Raw genomic sequence first — 22,555 nt, 5'->3', positions numbered from 1 at the left:
ATAAGGACACCTTTTTGATGCCCCGCCGATTGTCGTTATAAGCGAAGTTGACTGTACACCACAACGTGTTCTCCGCGTGTACCAGTACTGCAGTATAGTCTATTCTCGACTGTACAATTCACCAGTATGTATCTACATGATTTGAGTTACCATCCAGGCATCCACTCTCACAAAAATTATCAGGTTCTCAAACACCTGCTGGAAAGTTCTCAAGACTGCATGGTGGTAGGTGATACACATAGTACAAACTGCACGACAGTATCACCTCACAATATGGGGGGGGGGATGATTGATCATCATTCTTGCCATACACACATCCCAGTCTGCCTCACCACAGAACACAGCCAAGCAAGACACACGTACACGACAACAATAACGTCTGTATGTTTAGCTGGTTCAGAACAGTCATGAGGAGGCAAAGAGCACATTCTTCTTCATATACATCATGACTGATGTAGTAGATCAGTGTACAAGACAATGTCATAATGGCCGCCTTGCCAGTAAAGCATTACTATTGTCTTGATAATGGGAGTGAAGTCATACGTGCACAGCAGGCAATCCGGGTCACACAATTGGGAACAGGGGCGTAGTTATAATGTACAAGTAGAACAGCAGTGGCAGAGCAGCAGCAATTACAGAAAAAGGAGTAATTTCATAAATACTAAAACGGTATTCAACAGCTTGAAATCTAGCGCAAAAATTAAATGGCAACAGAAAGGCTGAAGGCAATCTAAAGATTGGTAAAATAGACGTGACACATTGCTTCTATGTACACAGCATACAGTGGGTAAAGACCACTGCTAAACAGCACTGCGGAGCAGACAGAGAGTAATGATGAAAAAAATACAGAATAAAGTAAGATAGAGTGTACAGTAATCGTTATCAAGACGGCGGCCTGGTTTCCGCAATCGGGAACAGGAAAACAGGAAAAGAAATCGACGGGCACCTGTGTAGGATCTATTTGGGTGACATGAGTGAGGCTGATGGTTGTACGAGTGCAAACAACTCTGCGTAGGAATCTGTGTTGTTCAGCTGATAGCCAAGGTCCTCCATCTGCAAGCAGAAACAATATTGAGCCAACACAAGTTTTAGATTTTGGGCTAATACTAAGTCAATCCCTGGCTAAAATATAGCAAACAAACACATCCATAACATGCACATGCTTTTGTGTAACGTAAACAAATTCGGTGGAGAAATCCGGCAATAGGTTGAAAAGCACTTTGGCACACATGGTATCGTACTTCACGTACTGAAGGGAGGCACTGGTCACCTACATCAGAAACCCCTCACACCACTGACACCTAACCTAGGTTTACTCCTATATCCTATATACAGTATTCCCTTTCCTCTCTCTCTCTCTCTCTCTCTCTCTCTCTCTCTCTCTCTCTCTCTCTCTCTCTCTCTCTCTCTCTCTCTCTCTCTCTCTCTCTCTCTCTCTCTCTCTCTCTCTCTCTCTCTCTCTCTCGTTCTGTACTCTACGAGTCGTAGGATTGTATTCTGGATGGAGTTGACAGTTTGTGCTGAGGACAGATTCAGTGTCAGTAACTCGCGGAAGGACAGGCGGTATGCGGATCTGGCCGATCAATGCCGAGCAAACGGGTGGCAGGTCGTTTCTTTTTCGGTTGAGGTAGGTGTGCGTGGTTTCATCCCGGACTCTCTTCGGAGGGCTCTGAAAGCGCTTGGATTTTCTAATCGAAGAATAAAATTTATTTGTAATTTGTGCAGTAAGACGTCTCTGCGAAGCAGCTACATCATCTGGTTGCGGCATCAACAAAAACACTGGTCGGAAGATCCACTTTTCTGAGGTACTGTATGTGGGGCTCCGTTTATTGAGGTGCGTTGAAATTTATTCTCTTTATTTTATTATTTCTTTTCTATAATTTCCCCATATGAGTTCCTATCAGTTGCTGTGAACACCTTGAGTGGAGAGCGCTTGCTCGAGCGTTGAACCGGGTTCTTAATCCACCATACCCAGTTCGCAAGGCTGGGCGGGGTTGTGAGCAGGCTTTCATTTCATCTTTTCTTATTATCTCTTATTATTTCTGCTTTTCATCTCATTACAAAATTCTGCGCTTTTTCTCCATCTGCGCATAAAATCTAGACTGACAACCTGCTTGTTAAATCATGCACCTGCTTTCAGGCGTAAAAACCCTGTTGTAGAGGTCTCAGTCCTCATTTGTTAGACTTACCTGTCTTTATAAATGTAACTTACTCTCTCTCTCTCTCTCTCTCTCCTCTCTCTCTCTCTCTCTCTCTCTCTCTCTCTCTCTCTCTCTCTCTCTCTCTCTCTCTCTCTCTCTCTCTCTCTCTCTCTCTCTCTCTCTCTCTCTCTCTCTCTCTCTCTCTCTCTCTCTCAGGGAAGAGCACCTGGCAGGTATTACCAGTAAAACTCTCAGTGGCAATATGAGAAAGTACAGCTTATATTAGTCTATAGAGGCATGATCAGCAGCAAGCTTTCACAGTGTGGTCACAGTTGTGAACACATTTCCAAGCATGATAGCTCTACCCTCAGGGTGTGCAGCTCCATGGCAAAGAAATCACACGCTTTCAAGGTTTTGAGTGAGCAGTCTAATCACAGTAGGTGATCATGCCAAGTCCTAACAGCAACAGCAGCAGCAGCAGCAGTGGGCACATCGACTGTTAGAGAGCAACCATCAGCACCACAATCACAAACCTTTTCTGCGAGGCTGCGTACATCCAAGAAGAGCTGCAGCCGTATTTTATCCTCGTCACTAAGTTCACCAGTAGCATCATCACCTCTGGTGTCCTTCTGTGTTGCACTGCGCCGCGTGCGTTTCAAGCGTTGCAAGCTCTCTTCTGTCTTCTTTACCGACCCCAGGATCTCAGATACTACGGCTTTGTAGCTAAGCAAACATACCGCGCAGAAAGTACAGAATCACAAGTTATTTCTTATCAGTACATGAACCTGACTTTATAACTAAATGATAAGAACTTTCAAGCTCCATTGCAACCGTGTCATTGCTGCTGAAATATTCACTGCGCAATTTTCTCCAGTCCTTGGCGACACCAGTTCAAATAGATGTCCTGCAAATTTTCACCCATGGGGCATCATCAGGATTGAGGAGTATGTGGATGCAGAAACTAATACAGTAGCATGCATAGTAGTACATGTACAGGGATTCAAGGTAGCACTACACATGTATGTTATTGGTCTCTGTATCCACATCCCTCTCCTCATCCCTGATGGTGTGCCTTCATTGGTGAAAGTTTGCAGTATACAAGTATCTATGTGAACAGGTGTAGCCAAGGACGGGAGAAGGTTGTGAGGTGAATATTTCTGCAACAGAGTGTTATTTTGTTTGTTCTTGACCCCTCAACCTATTCACTTTTCGAAGGTTCAATTCAGTCCCCCAATTCCCGCAACATAGTTTTGACATAGTGTCTAGCTTGTAGAACAGCTGCAGATACATATAAAACACAAAGAAAGGCTGGAACACAGAGAAATAGTAGTTCTGAAATACTACATGTACACCAAAGTGAAAGTGTGCACTGTCCTATCCTGTATCATGTTAGCCTTTCACCCATTCACGGCATAGTCCTTCCCCTGTCTGTCGCCATGTATAGACGGTACGTGACCTCTCACTACCCCCGTGCTACGCACGATACCATGCTCTGCTGGGCATGGCCTCCCTGACTCTTCACTATATCTAAATCAATTAGTACCGTCCGCATCAATGTTCATAGTTACCAGAGCAATAACAACTCACCGAATGCACAGTTGAGCTAGTGCATGTCCACACCAAGACGGTATGAAGGATGCTGCACAGCGGCTGTACTCTTCACTGAACGCTTGCATACGCTGAGCCAGTGCACAGATGTATGCACTTGGTGCTGTTGGGGCCTGATGAACAATGCGAAGGAACACGCACGCACGCATACATACAAACACGCACACACACACAGGAGCACCACAGTTGGTCAAATGTTAGACTCAAAGAATGTTCTAAAAAGACACAGAGCTTGAGATTGAGTTCTAAAATGCAAATTAAAAGCCGAATAACACTGAGAACGCAGCACCAACATTGGCCAAACAACTGTCGACCCTAGAGACTTGCATTCCAAAATCACACCAGCTCTCTTCGCCCTGGTGCTGTAACGATATTCTGCTAGAAGTCAGACAGTGTCAATTGCAGCATATAGAGAGTTGAAAAGCAGGCATAACACACACTATGGTACATGCAAGAAAAATTCACTTACAGTACGGTTTGTATGCCGGTACAGTCTGGGAATCGTACGGGCTGCATCTAGGTGAACAAGACATTCCTGACAAAGATAGTTTGACACTAGTTGGCTTAGCCTTGGCTGCAATTGTTTGATGGCAAGACGTGATTCGAGCATACCATCTGCAAGTGAGAGGATGGACACGACAAAGATCAGCGAATGAAGAACTGCTGCTGGACTGACATGCTTGGGGCTTGGGCTCGCACATACATGTACTGCCAGGGTATAAGCAACAGCTAACTCTTTAGAGTCACTGACATCTGCTGTGTTAGGTAAAGCACTACATGTAGGGAGTTCAGTCACGTGACAAACCAGCGGAAAAAAACTTTCACGTGTGCGAAGCTCTGTGGCACCATGGAATTGATTGCAGTCTTTTACCGTAAAGTACCGTTGATCCGCCTCCTCTCTAATTCCCGCCCCCTGTCGATGTTCTGCCTCTGAAGCGACTTCTGCGTATACAACAAAATACGATGTTGAACCGACGCATGCACTGCTGTACTCAATTTGTGCCAATCCAGGATGAAAATGTGCACAATCCAGCACATCCTCCAAGTTGTAGTTCATTGTACTGCACTTGACAGCATTGATCTAATTCCCGCCCCCTGCCGAAAAACCAGCTGGGAAGCGACTTGGCGTGGGGGGGGGGGGGGGATCAACGGTACTTTACGGTATTATTCTTGCTTTCTTTTTCAAAGCTGAAAGTTGGTGCGTTTGATAGCTGACGTCTTCCTGTTCGTTTTGGTGCCTAGCTTGCTGGGACAACTGTAGTTTGAGCTTTTTGTTGTAAGGAGTCGTTTTTAGTTGGAGTTTTCATCCTTCCCCGTGGGTGCACCGTACACGTCCTGGAAACACCCACCATTGTGTTCAGCGACCTCAAGTTATGCAGAATAGTGCTTTCTTCTCGAGCTGTGGGATCGCTCTTCATCGCAATCTAAACTCCTAGTAGCCCAAAATGAATTTTCGGTCCTAATATTATAAGAGCTAGGAACGATCCGAAAGATTGCACCTGATAGACTGGAGACATTCGTTACCAGTATTGTGACAAAGACAAGTGAGCTGTGGTTTGATACTCAACTCATTGCCATGAAACTAGAAAGAAATTACTATGGAGTGCTGTTCTGATATGGATCATGTCATTGAGTGAATTGCACGCACACTGCACTAATGTACATTGCACATGAACAATCAACTGTGTGACTGCCAGTGTTAATAAGTCTGATGACCAAACGCTTGTAACATAAACTCCACCATAGATGTACCCGTACTTCAGTACATTGTATTTTCTTATTTGTAGAATGCAACTGTAATCATCAGTGCTCACTTCAATTTCCACATACCGGTATTGTGACTCTTGTTCAATGGATTCAGCATCGTTACTATGGTGGTTGCTATGTGTGGCGGTTGTTCTCATTGACTTTGGTCATCCTTCACGAAAATGCACCTACAGGCCAATTTTCAGAGTATTCTGACAATATTTTACTGTTGCTATGCATTTGCTAGGCGTTCCGGGACACCAGGTTGGTGCCACAGCCAGAATGCTATTCCACATACATTATACTGTCCCTCCATGAACTTGCAATTTTGCGGCTTCGTTGTTTCCCCGTGATTTCAACAAAGTCTGCAGTATCCGCAATATCCGAAAAATCATCCGCAATATATAACCGCCGGCGATATTCGAAAAACCACCTGTAATATTTGAAAACTTCCTGTTTGCCTTGGGCTTAGAGTCTTTTTTCCGACGTTAAGTTCTTCGAGTCTGCTTTAAGTGGCTTACTTGCGAGATCGACACCGGTATCAAACCAGCCGCTGACAAGTTGAAAAAGGATCAGCATATTTCTGCTGAGGAAGAAGCACAGCAATTTCGCCATGTGTTGTACGAGGATGGAGGAAAGCTGTTTTGCAAGCTTTGCAACCAGGTAGTGGACCACAGCCGTACATCGAGTATAGAGATTTACCTGTCCTCAGCAAAGCACAAGCATAGGAAGAGACTCAATGGCGAGCGCTGACGGACCTCCACTGAAAACGCAAAGAACCGTGCAAGGGACAATGAGACGCACTGCTGTCATCAGTGCCGAAAAGACGGATGCTTGTGGTGAGCGGGTGTCCATGATGATGGTGGTGAACATGCCCTTGTCCCAAACGGACCATCCGCGCGTGAGGGAATTTCTACAGACGCGAATCAAGAACGGAGGGGCGATACCTGGTGGCAAACAGCTGCAAGAGGCTAACCTGCCGCTAGTGCACGATCAAGAGCGCAAGAAGCTTATGGAGTCACTAGCAGGGCAGGATCTCGCCATATCTTGGACGAAATGAGTGACGACATTGGACAATACGTCCTGAACATACTCGTATCTGTCCTGAAGCCAAATAGTGATGGTAAACTGAACATACTCGTATCTGTCCGGAAGCCGAATAGTGATGGAAAACTGAACATACTCGTATCTGTCCTGAAGCCGAATAGTGATGGTAAACTGAACATACTCGCATCTGTCCTGAAGCCGAATAGTGATGGTAAACTGAACATACTCGTATCTGTCCTGAAGCCGAATAGTGATAGTAAACTGAACATACTCGTATCTGTCCTGAAGCCGAATAGTGATGGTAAACTGGAGACCAAGTTGTTGGGCACTGTCTTTCTCAACAAGACCAACCACTCGACGGTGGCTCAAGCAATTGCGCAAACTGTAAATGCATACGGTATCAAGATTCATTGTGTGATATGCTTCAACACTGACAACGCCAGTTACATGAAAAAGGTCTACAATGACGGACTGGCAGCACTGTTTCCCAACAGCCTACATGTTACATGCATGGCTGATGTAATGAACCTGGTGGTGGACGCGTTCAAGCAGCCCTTCAAGCAGCTGAATCCGTTTGTAACCAAGTTCAGCCAGATGTTTCGCCTTGCTGGAGGCCGGACATCTCGCTTTCTTGCATTCATGCAAACCAACCTCGGTGAAGAGAAAGCCAGTTCAGTGACTCGTTTTTCATGAACGAAACGAGTGCTGACACCCGGTCCGGGTTAGAGTCTCGTTGACATCTCGTTCAGAAGATTCGTTTTTACGAATCCGGCCTGTCTAATTCGTATGCAGCTCCGAGATCGATCTGCCCCAGAAAGTGTGAAAACTTTTTTGAAATTTTTCATCTTTGTTGATTATCGATTCTTTCGTTTTCACTTTCGTTGTGTTTGGTAAGAATTTTTCCTTTCCTTTTTCCGCAATGTCAAGTGAAGTGCAGGCTCCCCCAACGTCCCCCTCCACCCCCGTGTCTCCCTCTGGAGCAACTCCTGTAGAATGCAGAAGAATTCGGAAATTTGCAGTCTTAGATGACATCAAGTTGCTGAACTTGATCTTGTCCTTCGGACATGAAACCGTCTTTGCCTTACCGCAAGGGAATAAGGCTTGGCAGGACATCGGCAACGCCCTGTCACGGTCGGAACAGTTAGTTCTTGATGATGTGCTGACATGACGTTCGAATGTTCGCGCGTTTGAATTAAAAAAGTCTTTGCGCGAAGAAATTTTGCAGAAAGATCTTTCAAATTTTCTCTCCGCCATATTTACCATGGCAATCATGATGCGACTCGCTGTCTTCTCGTGCACGAGTCACTGAACCGATTTTGGGCACTGCACGAGCCGAATACAAAATGAAATCGAGCTCGTTTCGTTTACGAGTTGACAACGAATCACTGAACCTCTCTACTATGGCTCCTAATCCCATATCAACAAGATGGAATTGCTGGTATGACTGTGTTCAATAGCACAGCCAACACATGGAGCACTATCCTGACTTTCTCCAAGCAGAGATGGAACAATCAGCACAGCCGCCCACTTGCCTCCGTGATCTGTATGCCATGTTCAAGGACGAGCACATGCAGCGTGAACTCATTTGTTTGCAGGATATGTTCATTTCTGAGCACTGCAAGAAGTTCACAATCTTGACTGATGCCTTGCAAAGCCGCAATCCCTGTAGCTTGGACGCGTATGATGTCCTGAAGCGCCCTTTGTACAATACGCAAGCCTATCAGCTCATGCCACCGGAGGAGAGCCAGGAGTTCGTTACTGGTGATCACTTGTCGGATGGTGATGATGATGAGCTGTGCGCCCTGTGCGCCAGTGCTTATCAGAAGGCTGGAGAGAAGATGTCAAAGTATTTGACAACGTCTGGTCAGCCTGCTGCCAACTTTCTGAAGGGAGTGCGCATTTTCAACCCCAGCAAGGTGGTGGAAATGTCCATGACCTGAAGGAGTACCCCATAAATGTAGTTCGGATGGTAAAGGCCGATTCATACTTCATTTCGCGCACGAGAAATCGTTGAGCTCGAGTCAACTTTTTCGCGATGCGATGCGTTTCCCGTACGCGAAATGAATCAGGATTAAGACTACTTCAAAGTTAGATGGTCTACAGTCATGTAACCTCATTAGAAACTCAATTACCGGTACCTCTATAACCATCGCTTACCTCCAACAAGCTGAGGAGACGAGTTGAATGTTGCAAGACGTGGCTGAATTTCATCCGACAGAAACGCTGGTAGCTGATCAACAATAAGGAATGTTCCAGTCCAGACAGACAGACAGACAGACAGACAGACACACACACATGAACAAGTAAGCAGTCAGATAAACACACGCAGTACACACATATACATGCTACAGTACAGAATGCACAAGTAACAGAACAGAAGACAACATTGATAGTACAGGCATATTGGATCAGTGGTCGAGTAGACTGGAAGCCATACAAATGCTGTAAGGAGCAGTGCAATGTGACATTCAACAACACTCTCAAACAAATTTCCGCAGGCATTCAATCACCTTGTGAAGTAGTTGTTCAGTATCCAGGATGACATCAACAAGTTGTCTACAACTAGCTGTCAGGCCAGATGCATTGCTTCCATTGCTGTCACCACCACTACTGACAGTTGGGGGAGAGACACTTGGTGGTTTGGAGGTACCACCACGGCTGCCGTTGCCACTATCTGTACCTGCAGAGAAGTCCTAGATTGTTGAATAGTGAAAGAACATACGCAATGCATGTAACAAAGCAATGACTACACAACACACAATGCATTCCAACAGTGTCCAGTGCACAACGCGCATGGTACTGTTGTACCTGACAAAAAGAGAAAAGGTTAGAGTCTGCATTCAGATCACAAAGGCTCAACATAGTACTGTCATGTAGGTTTACTATGAAGATCATTCTGCTAGAATGTTTAGCAAGCAGCTAGCAAACAAGTTGATTTATTATAAACATTAGATCCTTTACTAAGGCCACCCTTTCTTTTTTCGTTGTTTAACGTCCGCGCCCGCGTACCTTTTTGCCTCCGACCGGAAAAAAAAACAAGAAAGTAGTAGTACCAATAATATGCGAAGTTGTAAATAAAAAAAGGGGCACGCCACAAATCGGACTACAAACTGCAATAACTCAAAAATAAATCGAAGAAGAAACGTCCACCATGTGGAGCAAAGAAAAAGGCCAAAGAAGGTCTGGAGTTCGGGAGTAATATGGTGGCGGAGTTTGAACGTTTTCTTTGAATTGCTATGGTTTTAGGAGCGAATTAGGCCAAACACACTGTCACATTCTCTGCCTCCACTCCTCGTGTAACTCAGATTCCACATCAGACTGCAAGCAGTCCTTGCGGAATCTTCAATTTTGTTGGATTCATCAGGCATGTGCTCCAATGTACCATCAAAGAGTGTTGTTCTATGCCTGCAAGTGCCGTTAGACCCAGAAATATTGTATACCGTACTGGCAATATATGTTGCCGCAGTGAGGCCATGAAGCGTTACATTGGCACATGTTTGCCGCACGCAGGGCGTTACATGCAAAGTCGCACAGGAGCCGTTACACAGGTTTCTATATTGCCGCAGTCCTTTTTTTGCTATTGCCGCATCACTTTTTTGCTATTGCCGCATCACTTTTTTGCTATTGCCGCATCATTTTTTTGCTTTTGCCGCATCATTTTTTCTTTTCATCCACATTGAAGGCACAGAAATTCAGTTGCTATCCAACTGTTACAAACCCGACGGCAAAGGGCGACAACGATATCAATAGAAGACTGTATATTTTAACTATCAGAGTGATCTGTTCACAAAAAGATCATCAAAAGGAAAGTGACATAGGGGAAGAGCGCTTCCTCCAAAAACTACTTTTCACCACGCGGTACACGTGCTTTCACAGTTTTCAGCCTTTTTTTTGCAGTGCAAACTGCAATGAAAAGATCGCCGCACCCCGCCGGACGCGCGTTACGAACTCAACGAAAATTTGTCGCACTAGCCTGGTCGAGCGTTACGCCGCACCCCCCTGCGTTACGCGTTACGCGGCAACATATATTGCCAGTACGGTATATCACATGCTTTACTGGTCAAAATGTTTGATTGGGGTTTCCAGTTTTTGGAATGGGCTTTTGTTTTTTTTCCGCCCTCCCGCATACCTTTTCGCGAAAAAAAGGACGTTAAACAATGAATTAACAAAGGGTGGCCTAATAGCTGGTCATCTGCACGCCGATTGCCAACCATAAAGATAGAATGACTTGACACAATTGCATCAAGCATGGCGAAAGCTCACCCGACTGCCATTGTCTGATGAACTTGTTTCCAACTGTATCTCAGTCACCCAGCAACAATACCGTGACAAGATCTGTACATGAAAGCAATGCAACACATGAAAACACAACTCACAACAACATATGCAAACACACCTCCAGTATAGTCATGAAACCATAATAAATGAATCAAATGAACCTATCCATATACCAATGCTGGTACTAAAAAATGCGCAAAACATGTCGTAAGTAAAGTACAGTGTGCACGTCTGTGTTACAACCGGCTATACAACTGTGTTGAGAAACACAACCAGCACAACCAGCTTAGGAAATTTCCCTTGTGTCAGGCCACCACCATGCCTGAGCTACCACGGTGTGGTGAGATGGTAAGTCTCAACTAGGGCCCGACAAGGGGGCGAAACCTCGTAAGGGCGCGTTCAGACAACCGATAAAAAGTGACGGAATGGAAAAGTTGCCAATGTGATTTGATCACGTGACGTTACTGGCACGTTACCGGCGGGAAAGTTTTACTGGCGCGTCTGCTGCGCTGGGAACAGGTTGCCGGCAGTAAAAAAGTGGAGCACGTGCTAGTTTGGACTCTTGTCTACCACGCACTTCTGCGGTTTCGACTCCTCTATGGTGTGTGACTATTTTAGTATTTCCCCTGACTGTGACTCGACTCTATTCAGCACCAGTGTTTTCACGATGCCGAAGTCAGTATTTGACCAGGGCATGGAGAAGGAGATCATGCGCCTATACGTGGAAGTCTTTGCTGGTTCGTCAGGCAAAACATTGACCACTGTAGAGAAGCAAACTATGATAGCGGACAAGCTGAACGACATGGGGAAGCTTGTGGGGTGGCCTACTGTCACAGCATCAAATGTGGAGCATAAGATAGATTCCGTTCGAAGGACGGGCAAGAAGATGTACCGGACATTTAGGCTGAAAACCCGCACAGGTGCTCCTGTGGAAAGTGATTTCGACCTCAAGGTAATCATGAATGATTATGTGTCTTACATTTATCATAATTATTTATTTCATCCTCCTACATGTACATGTGTACTACTGACGATGTACTCCTGCGTATCTCAGGGACTGTTGACATGCATGAGTGTGTGGGTTTGTATACACTCCTATGCGTACTGCAAATGACATGCAAATGACATGCATATTTATTTCGTGCTGCTCCCGCGTTCTTGCAGGCTGCGTACAAAGATTGGGCGAATTTCCCTCAATATCATTCCCTCTTCTTCAAGAATCAGTCTTTTGGACCAGGCGGGAACAATGTAGATACTGCTATCAGCAACGAAGGAGCAGAAGAAGCCCGGGCAGAAGCTCCACCAGCCCCTGTCACACCAGTGCAAGTAAACATGCCTGGTGTCGGACAGAAAACTCCGCATGGTGACTCTGATTCGGCATCAGATCTGGAGCCGGGCAGGAAGCCAAGTCGAAAGACCACACGCAAGCGGCCAGCATCAACAGACAATTCATTCGCAGCCATCCAGTTGGAAATGCGCAAGGAAGAAATAGCAGCAGAGGAAAGAAGAGTGTTGGCGCAGCAGGAGTTCCAGCTGCGTATTGAGACACAGAGAGAAGAAGCCGAAGACCGACGAGAGAGAGAACGCAGACAGTATGAGGAAGCCAAAGCAAGAGAACAGAGAGAATACGATGAAGCCAAAGCAAAAGAGAATAGAGAGTACGAGGAGAAGAAAGAAGAACAGAGAGAAAAGAGAGCTGCTGGCGTCAGGCAGTCAGAGAAGGAATTCAACGCATCCCTGCTTGTGAAGCTGTTCTCAAAATAAACTCCCTGCATGATGTCACATACTCCTCGCCTTGTCAGGTGTGTCTTGTTTTTCTCCTTCTAGTTCTACACTTTTATTCTGCACCTGCGAGCAAGTGCACAAAGAATGATGATGATAGTATTGCATTGACCAAACTAACGTGATAGCCTGCAGTAGCAGTTACGTTGTGAACTTGCATGGTTTGGATTGTAATAGTAACTACTATACAGTACTACAGTCTGCTATCACAGCATTGAAGAGATTGCAAAGCGGACATCGCCCCCGCCAGGTAGATCTGCAGGTGCCGCTGGTGGCAATTCTGGTCCTATGCGAATGTAATTTGCTTCGTCGGCATTCCATGTCGTACTGTACTCGCAATTGGCTCTCTCTGGCAGATATTGTGGAGAGCTGCACAGACCAATGCAACGTCTCTCATAAAAGCCGGGTCTCGGATGAAATTCTCAATGAGAACATGCCAACGCCCTTTATAGAAGCCAAACGCGTTCTCAATTTTCTGTCGGGATGATATCAGTGCCTTGTCGAACCTTGTCTGGTGTTGGAAGCGTGCCTGGTCGTAGCACTTCATCAGTTGAGGCTCCAGAGGGAACGCACTGTCACCTATCAAATAGGGACGAACAGTGGTGCCATCAAAGTTGCGGTGCAAATCTTGGAGCCACCGGCCACCAACAATACGTCGGCGCAGAGAGCTTTCTGCGTAGCTGAAAGCATCTCCCACGCAACCAGCTCTGCCGACATCCACGAAAGTGAATTGGCAGCGGTCATCGCACACTGCCAACATATGAATTGCTATAAAGTTTTTATAGCACCAATAGTTGTCTCCCCAGAGAGCAGGCTTCTTGATATGCACAAAAGTACCATCGATCGCACCAGCACACATGGGCAGCTGAGCTAGATTACTGAAGCCAGCGATGACGTCCTCCAGCTCCCTACCAGAAGGGAACTTGATGGCTGCTGGTACCAGGATGTTTTTAAAAACACTGACTGCAGCATGCACAATATCATGGGCAGTTGACGCCCCAATGCAATACAGCTCGCCTAGCTGGTCAAACGTAAGATCATGCGCAAGCCAGTGCATACAAATTGCCAGGCGCTTGGCAGGGGGTACAGGTGTCCGAAACCTAGTTGACTCTCGCTGTAGGTCATTGCAGGTTTGACGGAGCAGGAACTCAAACGTCCGACAGTCTACTCTGTATGTGCGCAAATAACGCATGTCCAAATAGTCGTCAGCGTCTCCTGGCATCCCAAATTCGTCCGCAATGCGATGCCATTGCTTCACTTTGGTCTCCCAGAAACCCAGTTGGCCACCAGTGTGGTGAATTGACCACCAGCGCCGCTCTCGCCTCATGGACGAGGCAGCATCCTCCGCTGCAAGAAGAAGAACGTCATGGCGTGAAGATCGGCGAGAAACTTGAAGATTCACACTATCGTGGCTTCGCAGGGAGCGATACCTGGACTGAACACTACGGACAGGTCGATGCACGTGGGCTTGCAACAGTCTACTTCGGGCAGAGACACCTCTTCTCTACCACTACTTTGCTGCAAAAGAGAAAGGCCAGCGAACATAGCAGCCATACTCTACTGGAGGGAAATTCAGACGACTCAATAACTTTTAGAACTTAGCTGTGCGATGGAAACTTACACACTGTATTTGAACTTCACGGGCCGCTATATACCTATGCGCCACGTCACTGCAAAAGAGAAAGACCAGCGAACATAGCAGCCATACTCTACTGGAGGAATATTCAGACGACTCAATACTATAATAACTAACTTCTAGAACTTAGCTGTGCGATGTGAACTAATACACACTGTATTTGAACTTCGCGGGCCGCTATATACCTAGTACCTATGCACGATTCGGCAAAAAAAACTTTTCCAAACTGCCCCCCGCACGGACGCCATATTGGTTGGCATGGCAAAAGATGCTCGGGCTGTCAGTAGGGGGAAATCCCTTTTCGGTGCCGCGGTGAAAGCTGCACAAGTTTACCGGTAGTGTGAATGCCGTTCACGGTTTGACGGGGTTCACGGTTTGACGGGGTTAACGGTAGTCTGAACGCGCCCTTAGCTGCATCTATGTTACCCTCAATCCGAGGAGTGAGAACACAGTTGACAGTGGGTGTCGGCGCAGTTCCTTGCATGCAAAGTGGTCCACGCATGTACCACCGCATTTGTTACAGTAGTACAATACATGCTCCCCGTTGAGAGCGCTGGTCTCGAACTCGGGATCTCGCACACTGCTCCCCTCCCCCAACACACACACACACACACACACACACACACACACACACACACACACACACACACACACACACACACACACACACACACTCACACACACACACACACATGCACGACCGCGCACAGAAAGAGAGCCAACCTGTAGAGTAAGCTTCCAGAAGCGATGTGCAAGGGATTGCAGATAGACTGATCTTGACCAGCAACGCTCAAGAGATGACCACAGTGTACTGGTCGCTACACACCGGAAATCAGAGCCTGGGCAAAAGAAGGCATGACAATATTTACACAACTGCCAAACATGACATTCAAACAGAACATGTCAAACACTGACACATTGTTCGGACGGATTGACAACCAAATATCAAAAGTTCTATCTATGAAATTTTTGAAACACAGAAATTGTTTTAAAAACAAGACTCCACACAGGTGCACACAGACAGCCTATACACAGGCACAGACACACAGATCTATACCGTACTGCCATGTTGTATGTTCACTGTGGTAGACAGTACACAGTGCAGCACTTGCATCACATTGCACAGAGCTGTAGCAGGATATTGGCGCTGCCAAAACATGCACATCACTGTTTTATACAATCGTAACATTACATTGTTCTATTCTTACCTTGGCCAGCCGGACTGGAAAACGAGTCGCTGTACAACACCTCTTCTAATGCCCAGGCAATCTCTTGAAATCTACACAACAGGCAGGGCATGGATTTTAAAATAGGAGATCACGTCTTTACTGGGTCCACTGTCTCACACAAAAAGAATGAAGTTCACAAGCAATCGATAATGTACTTTAATACCAGCCACAATAGCATACTTTGAAGTACAATACGAGTCGTAGCAAGTAGTCTAGTACCAGTCAACCGATTTTAACAGAGAGAGAGAGAGAGAGAGAGAGAGAGAGAGAGACAGAGAGAGAGAGGAGAACTCGGGACATCAAGGTTGCACGGCCATTGGCGCTGACAGCGTACAGTCAACTTCGCTTATAACGACACTCGGCGGGGCATCAAAAAGGTGTCCTTATTCGCGAAGTGTCGTTATACCCGAAGTCTCATTATATGTATTACAGTGGGATGGGACTTTGCTCTGGGCATGGAAATTCTGTCATTATTCACGAATTGTCGTTATATCCGCAGTCGTTATTAGCGAAGTTGACTGTATATGATTATCCATCCAGGTTTTACTTGCTGAACCGGATAACCATCTGTCTACTACATACAACATATTACAGAACACACACACACACACACATGCAACCCGCATGCACGCAGACACACAAACACACACACACACACACACACACACACACACACACACACACACACACACACACACACATGCAGAGTAGCAGCATTTCAGCAGCACAATACCATACCTCAGCTGAAAGTAAACAGGTAAACTCCACTTGGACAGGAGTTGCTTGTAACTGGCATGATTTCGAAGTCGCTTCACTGATGCTTGAGTGCGACACAGACGTTCAAAGGTGCTTAGGAAGTCCATGGTCTTGGTGTAGTTCTGCAACAAGAGATACCAGCTCCATCATGTACTAGTACTTCCAGTATATACTTGTAATTCATTGATAGAAACTGCAGGTTCATTTCAACACACTACTGCAAAGAGATAAAATTTTTGCAGCACGCAAATGTTGTGTTTTCAAGATTTGTGTTGGTTCACGGTGCACCGGTGAGACCCTTTCGTGATGTTATCTCTACAGTCCAGTCATATGTTACACACAAACAACGTACAGAGCAGTTGGAGGCACAGTATCATAAGGACTGGGCAATACACATAGAGGAGAGAGAGAGAGAGAGAGAGAGAGAGAGAGAGAGAGAGAGAGAGAGAGAGAGAGAGAGAGAGAGAGAGAGGGGAGATAGATAGATAGAGAGAGAGAGGTGTGGGCAGGAAAAGAGGAAGGACAGAAGTTACTCACTTCATGAAATGTGTCCGGATTTCCAGCTGCGAAAATAGTCGGTGTTTGAGTACACAGCAATGTTACAATTTCCGGCCATACGGCATTGACAAGAAAGTCAATTCCTGCAAGCAGAACCAAGCAAATCAATGGGATCAGATGAATACAAGGCTCCACCATTTGAAGTCTGCATCAACGAGCAAGCAGAAATCGTAGGCAACATACTGCAACATCTTAGGAGCCATCAATTTCGATTTACATGCAGAAAGGGTGGGTGGGTTCCCACGGCTGGAAGATACTAAAACTAGCATTGCCATGCTTACCCTGTATATTAGCCAGGCTAGTTTTACTATCACCGCTGGATGAAGCCGATGACGAAGACGATGAACTGGACTGAAACGATGAAGTCAACGTGACAAGGGTTGCACAGTGCTTATTGATGAAGTCGACCACAGGTGGGTAGATATCGTCCAGCGTGGAACGACTGGAAATAATCTACACACAACAACAACAAACAGCAGTAGTAGCAGCAGCAGCATTGACATGAGATACAAACCGAGTCGCTATATTTTAAAAACAAAATCACCAAGACAAACAAAACATGGGTTTCCTGGACATAATGTCAGTAGATTCTCAAAGCCTTACCGGACTCAAGTATGGACGAACCACAGACGTTTTAAACAGAGCCTCCACTGCAGATGTCCGGTCAATGGCTGCATAAGTGCGTAGGCATCGATGCAAGCGCTGTGAATCGTTGGATGCCAGCCCTGCCTGAAATGACTTCGCCAAGCCGGACTGCAAGCTCAATGTGATAGCTGATATGCGCTATATAGCATACAAGACATAAACATACAAGCAGGTGTGCAAACACAGTGAAGCAGTGACCCTATGAGCTACCAAACACATTTACATACAGATTACTGTATACGGATATCTGGAGGCAAGCATGGACATGACCGAGATACATAATTACCTTACAGACTAGGCATTAAACACACACAGTATGAGTACTTAGACATTTATCAGTCACATTGAAACATACGTTGACTACTTACAGGGGTGATGGCAGACACGAATGCTGAGTCCTCAGCCTGCTCAACTTGAAACTGCAGCTCGTTGAATGCACTGGTCACTCTCTCCAAAACATCTTCATCACTGCACAAACAAAGAGAAGTTGAATAAGAATTCTGGCATTATTCAGAATGTCCGATCTCAACGACTGATCTTTACGGGTAGCTGCTATAAAGTACCTTTGAATACAGAAAAATTAATGAACTTCTATGCCAAAGCCTCAAAGGAAGGTGAAGGAGCCTTTCGTTGCAGACCTTTTTGTAAGAATGGCAGCAAGATAGTACAATGCATGTGAATCCATGTACAGAACATCGTGCCTTTGTCTTGTAAAGGCAATCGGTATGCTTCAGCATCCACACAATTAAAGCGAGAAACACTACACAAAAAGGGGCTACATGCAATTCAAAGACATTGCCATAGAGTGTGTAAGACTTTTACTGGCAGATGCTGAGCATAACCTAGAATGTGCTATATAATGACAATCATACAGACCCGTGTGGCAGCCGTAGCAAATACTAGTAGCAACTCACCTATCATCGCCACCGACACCGGCTGTTGTTAGATCGCGACCGTCTAGGCGCAAGAATTGCTCAATGCTATCGATTTTCTGAGAAATGACCAGATAGCGCTCCAGTGCAGCCTACCAAAACAGACAGTAGTGACAAGAGCATTAAAACCTGGGTGAGGAAAGAATGAGACGAGATGTCCAAAGAGATTTGTCAAACTATCATCCAAGAAGTTAGCAAGAAGTGCACACAACGTGAGAACCACACTCCTTCCTGCGTCATCCAGGGAAGTACAACAGTAGTTGTGAGTGGAGCACCATGTGGCACCTCATGCATGAACGTTACATCGTTACATGTCCAGCCCTCAGTTTCAAGACAAGCTCTTGATGTTACCACACAGTAGTATGTGTAGTGAGGATGAAACAAGGAGGAAGTAAGTACCTTCTTTTTGACACATTCAGCTCTCCGCTCAAGGAGTTGTTCCAGCTTGCCTCGTGCATTGTCCACCGTACCCTTCACTGTCTACAAGAATATACACACAACACATGCATACATCGGTGCATGCACACACACACACACACACACACACACACGGAAGCACATGCACACACACATACACACACACACACACACACACACACACGCATACACACGCACACACAAACACGTACATGAGTAATTTGCTTCAACTACTTCTGATCAAAGCGGGTAGTTCAAGAAAGACTCATAAGTTATACAAGTTGTGCCCTGTTAGCACCACACGGCACAATGCAGTGCAAGAAGCTGTCCTGACTGGCAGGACTTGCAGAGCATACTGATCGGCTAGAAACCTTCAATTCATGAAAACCAGGGCTTCAAGAGTATTACGTACAACTAGTCGCTGTGAATACAGTGTACCAGAAAAAAATACGGTATATTAACTACTATGAAAAAAAGAAAAGGACAAAATGTTACGAGTTATGACAAACTGTCCACCAACGTAACCAGATCTTACACAGTCAGCGAGTGCGACAAAATGGCACAAAACTGACAAGGAGTACTGAGACATTCGGCGACCTGACACCTAGCTCCAACACTTCTCCAAGGCGCAAACCAACAACCTTCCAACTTGGAACTATATTGGCTCACCATCCGAGTTATATTAACTACGGTACTAGTATGATATGAACTACAATACTGCTCAACGAAATCCGATCGAGCGAGTCAATGCCACGCCGGGCACTGTGCACCCCTAGACCTGCGAACACTGGGACGGTGAGCTGGTGCAGGGTGCAAACTTGAGAGTTGAGTCACAGGATCGGAATTCATTGAGCAGCGCTGTAGTACATCATGATTGCTTTAAACAGTCAAAGAGAAGCTAGGTACAAGTGCCACCCACCGAAACTTCTTCTCGGAGTTGGCCAAGTGGAACAAGAATATCTCCAATTTCTTTTTCCAGACCCACCTGTGCAATGAAAAGCCAAACAACAAGCATGTCAAGCTACAAAACAGCAGAAGTAAATCCAATCAAAGGAGGTGTAACACTTAATTCCGGTTCACATTGGACACGTTTCAGGCCTTGCAGCATTAGCTATTGAATCCAGCACACCAAACTACTTCAAAAAGTAATCCTTGATCCGGACCAACTCAGTTGAGTTCATCAAGTATTCTTTTGTTTGCTCTGAAACTGAGATCTGACTCGCGAGCAACTTGTGGAGCCATTGCAGTATAACTATGCTGACGAAACACGAAATACGCCTTGGCTAAGGTACTCGACGCTCTGCAACCGGGTACAAATAACCATGTGTCATGATTGGTAGGAGGGTAAGCAGCAGCAGCCTTAGTCCTAACTCCCCACCCGATGTGCTCTCTGCCTAGCCTCGTTCACCCCACCAGATGTGCTCTCTGCCTAGCCTTGTGTTTGTCACCCCACCAGCAACACGACTACGAGTTTTAGCAGACACTGGTATCAAATCCTTCATACAGCTGTTTCAATCATATACATCTCTCATCAGTGAAGCTTGCAAAAGTACTGGACGGCTAGAATTTCTATCTGTCTAGGATTCGTGAATAGCACTCTTTAATATCCAGATAATTATTGTCATATACATCTCTCATCAGTGAAGCTTGCAAAAGTACTGGACGGCTAGGATTTCTATCTGTCTAGGATTCGTGAATAGCACTCTTTAATATCCAGATAATTATTGTGAGTATGAAGTGACGCAATCGCACACTTTGAGGTGCCATAAGTAGTAACACATAGAGAATAGAAGTACATGTAAGTACAAGATCACACAATACGTGTAAGGTACTGAGGACAGAGATACATTTAATACTATAGTCGCAAAAGATCATGGCACGCTGAAAGATCACACTGAATATTGAGGTGACACTTCAATATCCAGTACGTTTTTGAGGTGTCAATAACAATCTCTGTATATATAAACAGTGCTGTTTACAAGTCCTGGCCACTCGGTACTCTCACAACCTTCACCGATGAGATCTACATGTATACGATCGAAATAGCCGTATGCAGGACTTGATGATGACTTCACGTTGGGGATTTTGGACTAAATGCGCCATGGCCGGATGAATAATTGTGGTGCTGTACCCAAGGCCCATTCTGTATTTCATGGACAATTTCACCAGACATCCAGTCTGTGATGAAGAGTAAGCCGGTGAGACTGAGAGGGTGGCAGGGAAGCGCAGCGAAGAGCATCACCAATAAGTGAGGAATGCGGCACCGGGGACGCCCTGGGGAGAGCATTACTGGAAAAGCACAACGTTCTTTCCGTGGCGTCCTTGCAGTTAGCCCGCACCTCAATCCTCGCTCAAAGGCAAAGGCAGAGATTACTCTGACCGACACATCATGGAATCCCTATTCATGTGAAAGAGGAAGCCGGTGGTGAACATGGACAGTGGTTGGCGGTTGTTGGGCGATGTTTCGACACACCTCCAATTTCAATTTGCCACTCAAATGTTCAGTTTGTGCCAAGCATTGTGATAGTACAATAGCGATGTACATGCTTAGTCTTCGCTGGAAGATGTGTAATGCTGCTGCTGGATTCTGGTGATTGCGGCTGCTGTTTCTAGCCGGCATCGTGTGCTTCTTGCTACTGTTGTTGGTAGTATTCACTCTATGCTTTGCTTTACTTTAGTGCATATTCCTTGCACTGGATTGTTATACCTGAAGATGGGCCCGGTCTGAGAATTAGGATTAAGCTGTTTTATTTGTTTCAAACAATTGTAGCCAAGGGACCATTTCGGAAGGTGGTGTATATTTCTGAGCAAGCGTTTCAAGACCAGACCACTACAAGCGTACAGTAGGTATCAGTTATAGCGTAGGTGTTTGAAAAACGACTTTCTATTCTTACTTCTGATGTTTCTTTCACGTGATAAATCAAGTGTGACATATCATATGCATGTGTGCAGAAGTAAGAAGGCCATCATACATGCAACGCATCACTGCTGTGCATGCGGGTGTTCATAGTCGCATAAGTTTACCATGTGGCTATGCAACATGAGTTCCATGACCACAACAGTCAAACCTGCAGCACTACGATGCAATGCGAGTCAGATCAGAACTGCACTGGACAGATGTTATTACTACAGACGATACACTTTGTGCTAATCTGGCATGTTTTGCTACACAAAGTCCATTCTTAGGACCGATATATTCTACTATGCGATAACATTGTGTGTAAGAATAAAATTAATGTTCACTTGAAACCCATGTTATGATTATGAAAATATGAGATTTCATTCTTGTAGGCAGTATATTCTTTTACACGACCACACTATAACCGATACGCACTGTACTTCATTTCTTCCCACTGCTGTACCATATTTAATCTGATGGAGCTATACTTACAAGACTGCTTGATAACGATACAAAGTCAGCATAGTCTTTGTTGATCAACTCCATCATCGCATTTCTCAAAGCTTTGTAGTGTACACTAAGATCCTCATGGAGAGTCTCCAAGGACACTCGACGGCGACATGACGAAATAAATTCGTCAACATCAAAGCTCTCACGAAGAAATTCCTCTCGTGCAAAACAAAATCGAGTATTGCTTGCTCCCAAGAGGGAGCTAGCTGCCTCCTCCGCCATTACAAACTCTATCTCTCACCTCAAGTCTATCATCAAACAGCTTTGCCCTTTGAAGATTCGTGATGAAGTGAAAAAATGAGCCAAAAACTAACTTTGAGTGTGAAGGAGCAAATCAAATGAAGACCTACGTCATTTGGCACTATCACGTG

At 45.5% G+C, this 22,555-nt stretch overlaps 1 protein-coding gene across 1 annotated transcript; it reads right to left on the bottom strand.

The window, feature by feature from the left end:
• Positions 1–373: 373 nt before the first annotated feature.
• LOC135806458 (conserved oligomeric Golgi complex subunit 2-like) lies at positions 374–22,462 on the bottom strand. The gene is made up of 18 exons (XM_065320648.1): positions 22,167–22,462; positions 19,695–19,760; positions 18,758–18,838; positions 18,341–18,450; positions 17,795–17,894; positions 17,385–17,564; positions 17,063–17,234; positions 16,761–16,864; positions 16,206–16,345; positions 15,447–15,517; positions 14,962–15,077; positions 10,806–10,877; positions 9,053–9,235; positions 8,700–8,772; positions 4,219–4,364; positions 3,729–3,862; positions 2,675–2,864; positions 374–1,053 (listed from the first exon to the last, which is right to left on the bottom strand). Exons 1-18 carry the CDS (start codon positions 22,404–22,406, stop codon positions 958–960), a joined length of 2,274 nt encoding a protein of 757 aa, XP_065176720.1. The 5' UTR covers positions 22,407–22,462; the 3' UTR covers positions 374–957.
• Positions 22,463–22,555: the final 93 nt, after the last annotated feature.

Source organism: Sycon ciliatum, chromosome 1 (assembly GCF_964019385.1).
Source record: "Sycon ciliatum chromosome 1, ocSycCili1.1, whole genome shotgun sequence".
Classification (NCBI taxonomy): Eukaryota; Metazoa; Porifera; class Calcarea; order Leucosolenida; family Sycettidae; genus Sycon; species Sycon ciliatum.
The sequence above is the reverse complement of the archived record's forward strand: the minus strand, read 5'-3'. Positions and strand labels throughout refer to the sequence as shown.